The sequence below is a fragment of the Elaeis guineensis genome, chromosome 2 (assembly GCF_000442705.2).
Source record: "Elaeis guineensis isolate ETL-2024a chromosome 2, EG11, whole genome shotgun sequence".
Lineage (NCBI taxonomy): Eukaryota > Viridiplantae > Streptophyta > Magnoliopsida > Arecales > Arecaceae > Elaeis > Elaeis guineensis.
In genome coordinates, this window is record NC_025994.2 from 102526003 (window position 1) to 102537779 (window position 11777).

An 11777-nucleotide genomic window follows, 5' to 3' on the forward strand; every position below is an offset into this window, starting at 1 on the left:
GGGTCTCCAAGAGAGAGAGCTTTTGTGAGGGAAACTTTATGTGAGAGATAATTGGGTGTACAAGGGTTGAGGGTGAGGTCTCCTCTTGTAAAATTTTCTTTTCATAGTGAAGTTTGCATGCCCCGTGGAGGCGAGCCCTTTTGTGGCTGATCCACGTATTTTGATTGTTTTTCCTTTTGTTTTGTTTCTTCTTTCTTCCTGCTGCATCGCGTGGTACTGAAAGGATCTTGGGAGGTGGTGTTTTGGCCAGACATCGACCCAACACACCATCTCAAAGGTCAGTTCTTTTAGCCACTAAAGGAATTAAACAAAGCATAAATTATCAAAATAAAAATAAAATATTTGTTTAAAATATTCGAATTCCAACTCACTTGCATTAATGTGACAAACTGAGAGGCGATGAGGATAGGCAAGCTGCTGCTTTTTTATTTTTTTCTTTTCTTTCTTGGGATACAGCAAACGAGACTAAAACCAAATTAAAATGTGTAATGTATCACCTTACGAAAAAATAAGAGAATAAAATAGAACCAAAATCAGTCGGAATGGAAGATAACTCTACGAACGAGAAGTCACCTGCCAATGTTGTGGAGGGAGCCCAGTTTTTTGTTGTCTTATTTCCTTCTCTGAAAATATGAGAGACCTGAAGAAGAAGGAGAATGCTCTTTCATTTCTACATATCTAGCAACAGAGGGTTAGGTTGAGATATTTATTTAGCACCTCTTGGAATTCAAGCAATAATAATAGCTGAATCCTCTTCAACCTATAATTTTAATAGGAGGAAACGAGACACAGCAAGCATAGTACCAGCCCTAGTTGTAGCAAGTTCAGCATAGGTTATTGAGGTATAAGATAAAATATTGCCAGCAGCCTATAACAATCATTTATTGTGATCTTTAATCACAAACCTTATTGCAGCCCTGCTTCCTTTAATTGCAGTATTAAAATTAATTTTCAAAACACCCTGGGGAGGGAGTATCCAAGTAACTGATTTAGAAGGCAGTCGATGCTATCCAATAGGCAAGAATGTCCATTGAACAAAGAATTCAGAAAAGAACATGATGTCAATTTGAAAACCTAGATAAGAGAAAAAAAAAAGCAGACTAAAAAAATCTCAGATTTTATAGCTGCAAATAGGGTTGAGCAGGACCGAAGGATCAGATATCAGTATATCTATATACATATTTATTTTATGTGATAAATATAAATATGAATATAGATATTATTTAGATGTAAAAATTTATATCTATATTTATTTTAAATAAATGTGAATATAATTTGAATATTAAAAATATAAATATAATTATGGATATAAATTAGATAATTTTATTTTATGACTATAGAATCAAAGATATCATTAAATAGATGATAAATCAAATTAATAACATGCTATATGGTTGTATATTTTTTTTAAAAAATAATAAATATTTTATAAAATTATATAGGATTATAGATAGATTTAGATATTCGGAGATGAATTAGATAGTTATCTATTTATATTTATATCTATTTTTTTAATAAATATAGATATTAGTTGGATCCTCAAATTTCTGTTCTTATCCTGATTGATTCGAATATAAAAATAAATTTGAATGGATATTATCCATATCATTTTTATCTAAGCAAGCATTGTTATTAAAAATATCATTCTTCTCTCTATTTGGATGTTTGCTAAAAAACAGATAAAATCCAATAAAGTGTGAGGGTGTATTCCATGACCCAATGAATGGAATGCCCGCCAGCAGTATTGTGCAAATGGGCAAGTCACCATTATATGTTCATAGTGTTCTAATCGACCATAACATAAACTACTTATCAAGGAATCATCATTCTGCTATGTAATAACTACACAGGCGATAATTTGAACCAAATCAATTTCTAATAAACGAACGTAAGCTGCATAGATACCGGATGTGAAGCTGCTACTTTCGTATGGCTTGCTGCTTCCTCCCTGTTCAAGACCAAAGCCATCCCTTCCCTATCTTCCCTCATTAATTGTTTGTCCCATTAAGTATTCCCCACCGCCGCCTATTTGTTTCCCCATCCCAACAAACCCCACGTGGCCTCGTGGGAGAGCATTATGGCTCCTTGTCAAGTCCCATCCGACAAGGGGTAGGATCTACTAATCAAAATCCCAGGATTTAGCATTAGAATTGATGTGATCCAAATATGGTCTGTCCTTCATGGATTGATATACAGTATTGATAAAATAATAATAATAATAATAATAATTGTATAAGATGATCAATGGATCGTTTCAAGGTCTCCATATTTATAAAAAAGAACTTCGCGTATCAAATAGGTGGCCTTTTTTTTTTTAATTTGTTATTCAGATTTTATTTTTTTTATTTTTTAAAATCTTTCTTGCTACTTGAGCATTGGAGAGTGACAGTCTAGATATTTTCCTTCTGTGTATAAATTGATAACCTCCAAACATTCAAATTTTGAATAATTTATTGATTAAAACTGTTCCACCACACATTTATGACCATCTAACAGACAAGAGAATACAGTCGCATCATTTGATTATTCAAAAATCTTAAAATCGATCGAAAAATATGAATTAAAATAAAAATTAATTATGATAAATCTTTTTCAATTTAATTTTTATTAAATTTTATTAATTTTATTAGATGATATGATAATATTTTATTGAATAGTTCAAAGGTCACAAAGAAATTCTAACCAGTAATTTTTTTAAAAAATTTGACGGTGGCGGGGACCAGTGGGCCTACGAAGGTAACCCTTCCCATGCTTCTGGGGTATGGAGACCACTTATCCATGGCATGACGGGATTATGGGAGACCCCGCTCTTGATTGCCACATGGCTCCAGCCCTAATGTGCCTAGCTGGGAGCCGGTGGGTTTGCACCAGTACGGCCATGGCATGCTCCCTCTAATCCTTACCCGGTGGCCCTCCATGGGAGTTACTCCGCTAGAAATTTCACAGCTGTGGCCGTCCAGAAGGACCATCAAGTGAACACTTTTGGATCATTCGTTACAGTGGATATTTATGGTGTGGGGAGTAGGAGTACGCAGTATTACAACACCGTGCGGTTGTTTGGTGAGCGGGCACATCGCTTACACAGCATTAAATACAGCCAGCTTATCAACCTGCATCCCATGTATGTTTAGAGGACTCAATCCCATTGAATAGTTCAAATCAAAGGGCCAACCCTCATTGAATGCAGCATCCCCGCTTCTCGTAGTCTATTTAATTTGAGGGAGACCTGCTGGTAGAAATACATGGATCAGAGACCAGCCTTTTTTTTTTTTTTTTTTTTTTTTTCTTCCCTCCTAAAAAATTATTATTATCAGCTTGAGTCCTGATTGTTTTTTTATCTTTTTTTAGAAGAAACTATAATTCAAAGCAACGAGGAGATAGAAGGTGACAGGATGGAATGATCTTTTTTCTGCAATTACTTCGTTTGGCTCGGGAGGAATAAAAAGGGTTGAAAATGGCTTTCAAATGAAGTTGCTTCCGATCTGTTCCACGAAAAGGAGTTAAAATGCCACTTTCAAATGACAAAAAGAAGGATCTTTTGGGCCCCCTTGAGAAGTTGATGCCAAAACTACTGTAGCTAACCTAGGAGTTTTGTTGTTAGAGGGCCCGGAGAGTACCGGAAAATTTCTCAAACGAAAAGGAGGATCTGATTGAGGTCAAAAACTAACCGAAAAATCCGCTAGAAAGAGGATGAGCTGCCTAAAAAAACCGCATTCTCAATGGCTCAAAACTCCCTTCTCCCTACTTTGACTTGCTCTTGCTTTACTGGTTTGCTGCCTCCTTACATACTTTTTTTGGTAGGGGAACTAAAGCTTCGCCTCCCTCCTCCCTACTTTGACTTGCTCTTGCTTTACTGGTTTGCTGCCTCCTTATATATTTTTTTTGGTAGGGGAACTAAAGCTTCGCTTTTCCCCTTTAGGAATATGATCGGCTGACCCCTTCGTTCAAAAAGTCTACGAAAGTCGATCTTAATGTTCTACTCGTTGAGGAAAGACTATGTTTCACTTCCTCCTCATCCGATCAAAAAAAGAAGCAGGATGAGTCCGCGCTATCCCATTGAGATTGAGAGCCGCTTTCTCTACACCTGAGACCACTATTCTGCCCCTTCCTTCCTCACTGGAGAAGGTGTGAGACCCGAATCTCTTTTTTGCAGACTCTCTATCTCTCAACTCCGATTTTCAAAAATAACTAACGTTAAAATGAATATTGAATAGTACAAACATATCCTGAATGATAAATCTAGAATTTTTTTTGAATTAAAAAAAAATATTTTCATCTTTTTGACACTTGATTACTTTTGTGAGAAATTCATGATATCAATCATTCAATCGCATAGCTTGATCTCATAACAATCCAAATTCTAACACTATGATACGATCCAATGATTGATGTCACAAAAGAAGATGAACAACCCATCCTCTACCGACATTTTGTTGTGAAAACGCTTTTGCTCGCACTAAAATCGTAACATAGAAATCAGATTCTGTTACTGTGCTATTTCTCTACCATCTAACGTGGCTTCAAAGATACCTGACAGTCTACGCGATCCAAATTCCAATATTGAAGCATCTATCATCTAGATACATCACATGCCAAAGGCCCAAAGATGCAAGATTTTCTTGGCATCTTTACTTTTTCTTTAATTTTCACCTTTCGTTATGCACTACTTACTTCATTATTTGTTAAATAGTCTTCACTGTTAACCAAATAATACTGTTGACGGGGACAAGCTAGCTGGTGGATACATAAATGATCTACTAGTATACACAGCTAAGTAATGACGGTGCTGGAACAGTCCCTATCATAATGGTCAACTAGATGCTTGAAAAGGGACCCGTTATCAGCTAGATCACTGAGATATCTTCTACCAAAAAGAGAAGGAGCCCGAAGATGACGGACTATTGTTAAGGGTGCAATGTCACAGAGCAAAGATGGCAAAGCTTGTGCAGATCCCTTGAAAAATTTAGTTGGTTTGATTTGTTAGTGATGTACTCGGGCAACCCTCTTCCATTCTAGATATTCTCGTGGGCTGACCACGATATAGCTGGGAATAAACTTACAAAAGAAAGAAATTTTCAGAAAACACAAAAAGAACCACATAATTTATAAGATTTTCGTCATTTCGTGTCCTCCCACAGCACATAATGGACATGAGCTGGACAAGGTGCCAGTGGCAAAAGAGTACCCATCGATATGGCATGGTGATCGAAATTATATTATATACAAGATTTTTCATTCCCACGCTTTTTCCCCCTCATCTTCCATTTAATTAATTAATTAATTTTTTTGAATTTTAAACCCAGGAACCGAGTAGTTGCAAACAAATAGATGTCCGACCATGCATAATTAAAAGCTACCCCAGGAGGCATTGATGAAAAACGTTACAGAAAGCCTTAACATTCCGACAAATAACATCAATATATAAATATATACACACATTATTCGACATATATTCTTAACCATATATAAGCCATTCCCTAGAAATCCCTCACATCCATGCCACCCTCTCCAACGGGAAACACATAAAGAAAAAAAAAAGAGAGAAAGAAAACAAATTACTTGGTGGCGGTGGCATGGTGCAACGCCGGCCGCAGCAAACTGGGAAGCAACTCTCTGTCCCTATATATATTTATATATAGATAGATATATTCTATCGGTAGGACTTGAGAAGGGCGCCGCAGAAGGTACAGATGATGGCCCGCCAGGTCCGGCGGTAGACGGGGACGTAGCAGAAGCGGGTGGCGGTGACCATGTCGGCGACGCTGGCGCATCCTCCGCATCTCGAGCAGATCCCCGCCGCCGGCTTGCTGCTCCTCACCATCCGCCGCTGGTCCACCAGAAAGCAGAAGAACACCATCCCCCTCTCGTGACCGCTCTTCACGATAAATCAATTGATGAGCCCCACTCCCCTCCCCTCATCTCCTCATCACGATATATATAGAAGGGAACGGCGCGTCGTGATGGGGATCGGCGTCCGATGCACGACGCGTGGCGGGCCAAAGTCTTTCGGGTCGGGCGCGGTTTCCGGTTAGAAGATGGCGGCCCAATTAATTCGAAATCCATGACGATGGATCTGGCACGTCGAGCACCGCACCCGAAGTTGGTTGATGTGATGGGTCCGGAGAGCTGGCAGATCAACTCCGGTCGTTTATTCTTCTATTGTTAATTATGTGTATCAAAGAATTGTTGTTCGCTTGGATAGCGACCAAAACCAGACAGACGTGCCAGACCAAACTGCTCCTCTAGCTCACAAAGGAAGACAATGTGTTGACTAACCAGACATGCAGCACGATTCACCAGCTATCAAATGTGCAGCACGTTTAGAAGCTTCCGTTGAAACGTGTAATTGCTGAAATTAGAGCAGTTATAAGGGTGTAATCAAACAACTCTAGTAGTTAGAACTTCGAACTCAATCCGATTCAAATTACGCAAATTCAAAATTTGATTCAAGATTGGTCAAATCCTAATATTTTGAACTTGAACTCGACTCAATTAAAAATAAAAAAAAATAAAACTCAATTAATTCAATTTGAATATTAACTAAACTATACTCAAACTTGAATTCAAATATTTACATACATACATACATATATATATATATATATATATATATATATATATATATATATATATATATAAATAATATTATTAAAATATAAATATAAATTTGAATAGATTTGTAAGCTTTCAAGTTAAATTTCTTATTTTTGGATCTCGACTCGAAAGCTTATTCAAACTATTCAGACTCGACTCAAGCTCAATAATAATCAAATTGAATTACACTTAAATTTAAAATGAAGCTCAAATAATTCGAATTGTTTACACCCTTAGTTATCAATTATACTTTGTTGATAATCACAACTAGGTCACCATGCAAAACTCAATACCACATGATCGATAGCTCATTCTATTTGTACCTAAGAAACAACGGCCCAACCTCCCAATATAATGAATGACATGGCATTATCCAATAAAAAAATCATGATACATTTTTTTATTGGATGCAAATATAGAAATTAATAATTATTTTATCAAAGAATTGAAGAATTTTATTTTTATTCAGGCTATAAAACTAGAATTGTTAGGATTTGACGTCTCGAAATTCAGTCCATATTGAGCCTACAGCGAGGTTCGCGGCGAAAAACGGAGTCCAACGAGACTAAGATCGCCCGAAACGGAGCTCGGATGGAGGAGATACGAGTTTGTGAAGTCGGCACAAAATTCGAGGCGGCGGAGGACCACCGGCGACCGGCGGTAGCTGCGCGGCCGCAAGCGGCGGCGCGCAGGATGCGCGACCCAGGCCCGCGCGGGATGCGCGACCCACGCGGGCAGACGGCCCAAGCGGGCGCACAGCCCAGCCGAGCGCGCGGCCCACGCTGGCGCGCTGCCCAGCCCCACGCGGGTCCGCGTGCAGGCGCGGCCTGCTGGCCCTTTACCTCGGTCCACCGTGGACCGGACGGTCCACGGCTGGGCCTATGGACCGCGTGGGCGTTTTCCATGCGTTTTTCGCGGTCCACGGCACTATTCCATGGACCGGAGCACGATCTGAGGGCGTGGGTGGCTCCCGGTCTTGATCCGACGGTCCAGGGGTTATCTGACTTTGTTTAGGACTCCTAATCCTTCTTTAATCAAGTTTTTAACCCTTTAAAAGGCCTGTGCGTGAAATAGAGGGGGTGGCGGTTCGGTTTTTTTGCTGAGGCCGTGCTGAACCCGAGAAGAGGTGGTTCGGGTTTCTCGCCGTACAGAGCCGTACGAATCCGATTGAAGAGAAAGAGACGAAAGCGCTGAGAGAGAAAGAGCAGGAGGCTTCTGGACAGCGGTCGTCAGGCACTTCAGGAGTTCAGGGGGTCTTCCAAGAGAGAGAGTTTTTGTGAGGAGAACTTCAGGTGAGAGAGAATTGGATGTACAAGGGTTGAGGGTGAGATCTCCTCTTGTAAAATTTCTTTTTCATAGTGAAGTTTGCATGTCCCGTGGAGGCGAGTCCTTTTGTGGCTGATCCACGTATTTTGATTGTTTTTCTTTTGTTTTGTTTCTTCTTTCTTTTTGCTGTATCGCGTGGTACTGAAAAGATGTTGGGAGGTGGTGTCCTGACCAGACATCCACCCAATAAGAATTTTATGAAAACTCCAATATTTTATATCCATGCATTCTCTTATTAGGATTTTAGGTCCATATAAATCTATTGCTATATAATTTTTTTTTTTGGATAGAAATATTACTATATAATTAAAAATACAAGTTTGTTCTATAGAGATTTGAAAATATTAAATTGCTCTCTTTCGCTGCCCTTCTCTTTCTCTTTTCTTCCTTCCTCTTCTTTCTCTTCTCCTCTCTCCTTCTGTCCTGCATCACTGGACCTCACAAAATTACCAAGCAAAATAGAATCCTAACCAAGCTCAGACTCCCAACCTGGCAGTAAAACATGATGGACCAGCATTCTGGCTAGCATTATCCTGTTACTACAGGACCTCGCTGCTTGTTTCTTGAGGTCGGTCCTCTGTTTTCAGTTTAGAACCTTATGCAAGGCGTACGAGCTTGAGCAAATTATCTCTTCAAGACTAGTTATCCATCATCTCTTGTACTAATAATTTGGTTAGCAAGGAAGAACGCTCAATCAGAAGTCTTCTTTAAAAGCAGCAATCAACACATACGGCCATTGCTGATGGCTGCCATCCAGTTGGTTGAAGGAACCATCAAATGTACCCTGTTCCCCACCTCTTCCAAATTAGTTAAATGCCAGTCTGGAGTAAGGATTTGTGAAACAGTTCCACATCAAGTGTCGTATCCGTAGCTTTCCAACCAGTCCATGAAATTATGAAAACAATCTACAACAAATCTCTGAAACATCGGTAAGCTTCCAAAGGTACTCCAAGGAGACGCATCTGAAGTTTTGAAGTCGTCAACTGCCAGCCTCTCGGATATCTAAAAGACACTTTAAAAATTATTGACCTTGCAGTTATTTGCAAATCCTCATAACAGCATTCTATTACTTGCCTCCAGGTTTTCAGCTTCACACCAGCAACCGAACGGAAATCGGTTGCCATGTAAAACTGGTTAAAAGACAGTATATTACTGTATTAGGATTTGACGCCTCGAGATTTAGCCCATATTGAGCCTACAGCGAGGTTCGCAGCGAAAAATGGAGTCCAACGAGACCAAGATCACCTGAATCGGAGCTCGGATGGAGGAGATACGAGTTTTTGAAGTCGGCACGAGAATCGAGGCGGCGGAGGACCGCCGGCGACCGGCGGCGGGTGGCAGCGGCGCGGCCGCAGGCGGTGGCGCGCGGGACGCGCGGCCCAGCCGCGCGCAGGCGCGGCCCAGGCCCGCGCGCGTGGGCCGGCCCAGGCCAGCGGCCTGCTGGCCCCCTTGCCCCGATCCACCGTGGACCGGGCGGTCCACGGCAGGGCCTGTGGACTGCGTGGGCGTTTCCCACACGCTTCTCGCGGTCCACGGCACTATTCCATAGATCGGAGCGCGATCTGACGGCCCAGGTGGCTCCCGATCTTGATCCGACGGTCTGGGACGCTTATTTGGCTTGTTTAGGACTTTTAAACCTAATCTAATTAGGTTTTAAGCTCTGTTTAACCCTTTAAAAGGGCCTGAGACGAACAGAGAAGGGAGTGGTTCGTTTTCTCGCCGCCGTACGAACCCGATTGAAGAGAGAGAGGCGAGGGCGCTGAGAGAGAAGGAGCAAGAGGCTCCTGGACAGCGGTCGCCAGGCTCTTCAGGGGTTCAGGGGGTCTTCAAGAGAGAGAGAGCTTTTGTGAGGGAAACTTCAGGTGAGAGAGAATTGGGTGTACAAGGGTTGAGGGTGAGGTCTCCTCTTGTAAAATTTTCTTTTTATAGTAAAGTTTGCATGCCCCGTGGAGGCAAGCCTTTTTGTGGCTGATCCACGTATTTTAATTATTTTTTCTTTTATTTTATTTCTTCTTTCTTTCTACTGCATCGCGTGGTACTGAAAGGATCTTGGGAGGTGGTGTCCTGGTCAGACATCCACCCAACAAGTGGTATCAGAGCAAGGCAGTACAAGGACGCAGATTGCAGTGGTGGTGAGCAAGACTGAAGATGGAGAAAACAGGAATAATCAAGATGGAGATCAACAAGTTCGATGGTCAGAGCAATTTCTCCTTGTGGCAGGCAAGGGTGAAGGACGTGCTTATCCAACAGGGGTTGATCGATGCTCTCTTGTGCGATGAGAAGCCGACCACCATGGAGGTGCAGGATTGGAAACGGCTACAGATGCAGGTGGTGAGTACCATCCGCATGTACCTGACGGATGAGGTGGTGATCCATGTGCTGAGTGAGACTTCTCCGACGGTGCTGTGGTCGAAGCTCGAGGAGTTGTACATGGCGAAGTCTCTCACCAACACTCTTTTCCTCTGGAGGCAGTTTTACCAACTGCGGATGACTGAGGGACAGAGCGTGCAGGAGCATTTGAGCCACTTCCAGAAAATCCTCACCGACCTCCTCAGCGTTGGTGAAAACGTTGAGGAGAAGACCAGGGCGCTGGTTTTGCTGGCGTCGCTTTCCCCTTCGTACGAGTCCTTGGTGACTGCTCTTCTAGTGGGGAAGAGCACTATCAAGATGGACGAGGTCACCGCGGCGATACTCCAGAGCGAGGTTCTCAGGAGGGAGAACCCAGCTTCGAGCTCAGGTGGCGATAGCTCAGCTTTGGTGGCTTCTGGAGGTGCAGGAGGCGGTAGACGGAGCAACAGAAGATCGCAACGAGGGCGGTCTAAGTCCAGGAGGGACTTGAAAAAAACCAGGTGTTACCGGTGTGAAGAGTTGGGGCATCTAGCCAGAGATTGCCCTCAACTGAAAAATCGGATGGTGGCTGCTATAGCGACGGCCGGCAGCGATTCAGATAGAGATGTCCTGGAGATATCTGACGAGGTATCTACTTCTTCCCAGCAGTGGATATTAGATTCTGCATGCCCCTATCATGTGTGTTGCAGAGAGGAGCAGTTAGACTCCCTGGAGAACAGTGAGGGCACTGTATATCTGCCGGATGGATCGAGCTGTGCGATCAGAGGCATTGGGACGATCAGCTGGAGGACACATGACGGTGCAGTGAAGAGATTGGGGGAGGTCCGATACATACCCGATTTCAGGCAAAATCTTATCTCACTTAGCAGACTGGATTCGAGAGGCTACAGGACGGTAGCTGGTGGAGGAATCCTGAGGGTACTACGCGGCGATAGGATTATGCTGGAGGGGAAGAAGGGGAGTAGAGGACATTATTACCTGGCATGGAGCCCAGTGCGAGGTGGAGCTTCGGGAACCAGGTGGAGCCCAGAGCGAGGTGGAGCTCCAGGAGGTGGATCGGACACGAGACAGGAGACTCGGGAAGATGAGAGGCGACGTCGCAAGGTGAGATTTCTATTGCCGCATGATGATGCCCCGAGCAGGTCTCAGGTCAGGAGGAGCACAGCATACGACGGAGATGGGATCGAGCAGCCTGGCTCGACTCCCATGTTTGCCCATCCATGATCAGCAGGCGATTGCCCCAGGGAATGGGGGTGAGAAGATCTAGAAGCTCTCGGAGTTTGGAGGAGGCCGAATATCGAGTCAAGGTGGAGATTGTTAGGATTTGACGTCTCGAGATTCAGCCCACATTGAGCCCACAGCGAGGTTCGCGACGAAAAACGGAGTCCAACGAGACCAAGATCACCTGAAACGGAGCTCGGATGGAGGAGATACGAGCTTTTGAAGTCGGCACGAGAATCGAGGCGACGGAGGACCACCGGCGACCGGCGGCAGCGGCGCGGCCGTAG

General features: G+C 42.9%; 1 protein-coding gene across 1 annotated transcript; it reads right to left on the reverse strand.

Annotated features, from left to right (window-relative positions):
* Nucleotides 1-5399: 5399 nt before the first annotated feature.
* Nucleotides 5400-5926, reverse strand: LOC105032503 (uncharacterized). The gene has a single exon (XM_010906963.4). The coding sequence runs from the start codon at nucleotides 5855-5857 to the stop codon at nucleotides 5651-5653; it is 207 nt and encodes a 68-aa protein (XP_010905265.1). The 5' UTR covers nucleotides 5858-5926; the 3' UTR covers nucleotides 5400-5650.
* Nucleotides 5927-11777: the final 5851 nt, after the last annotated feature.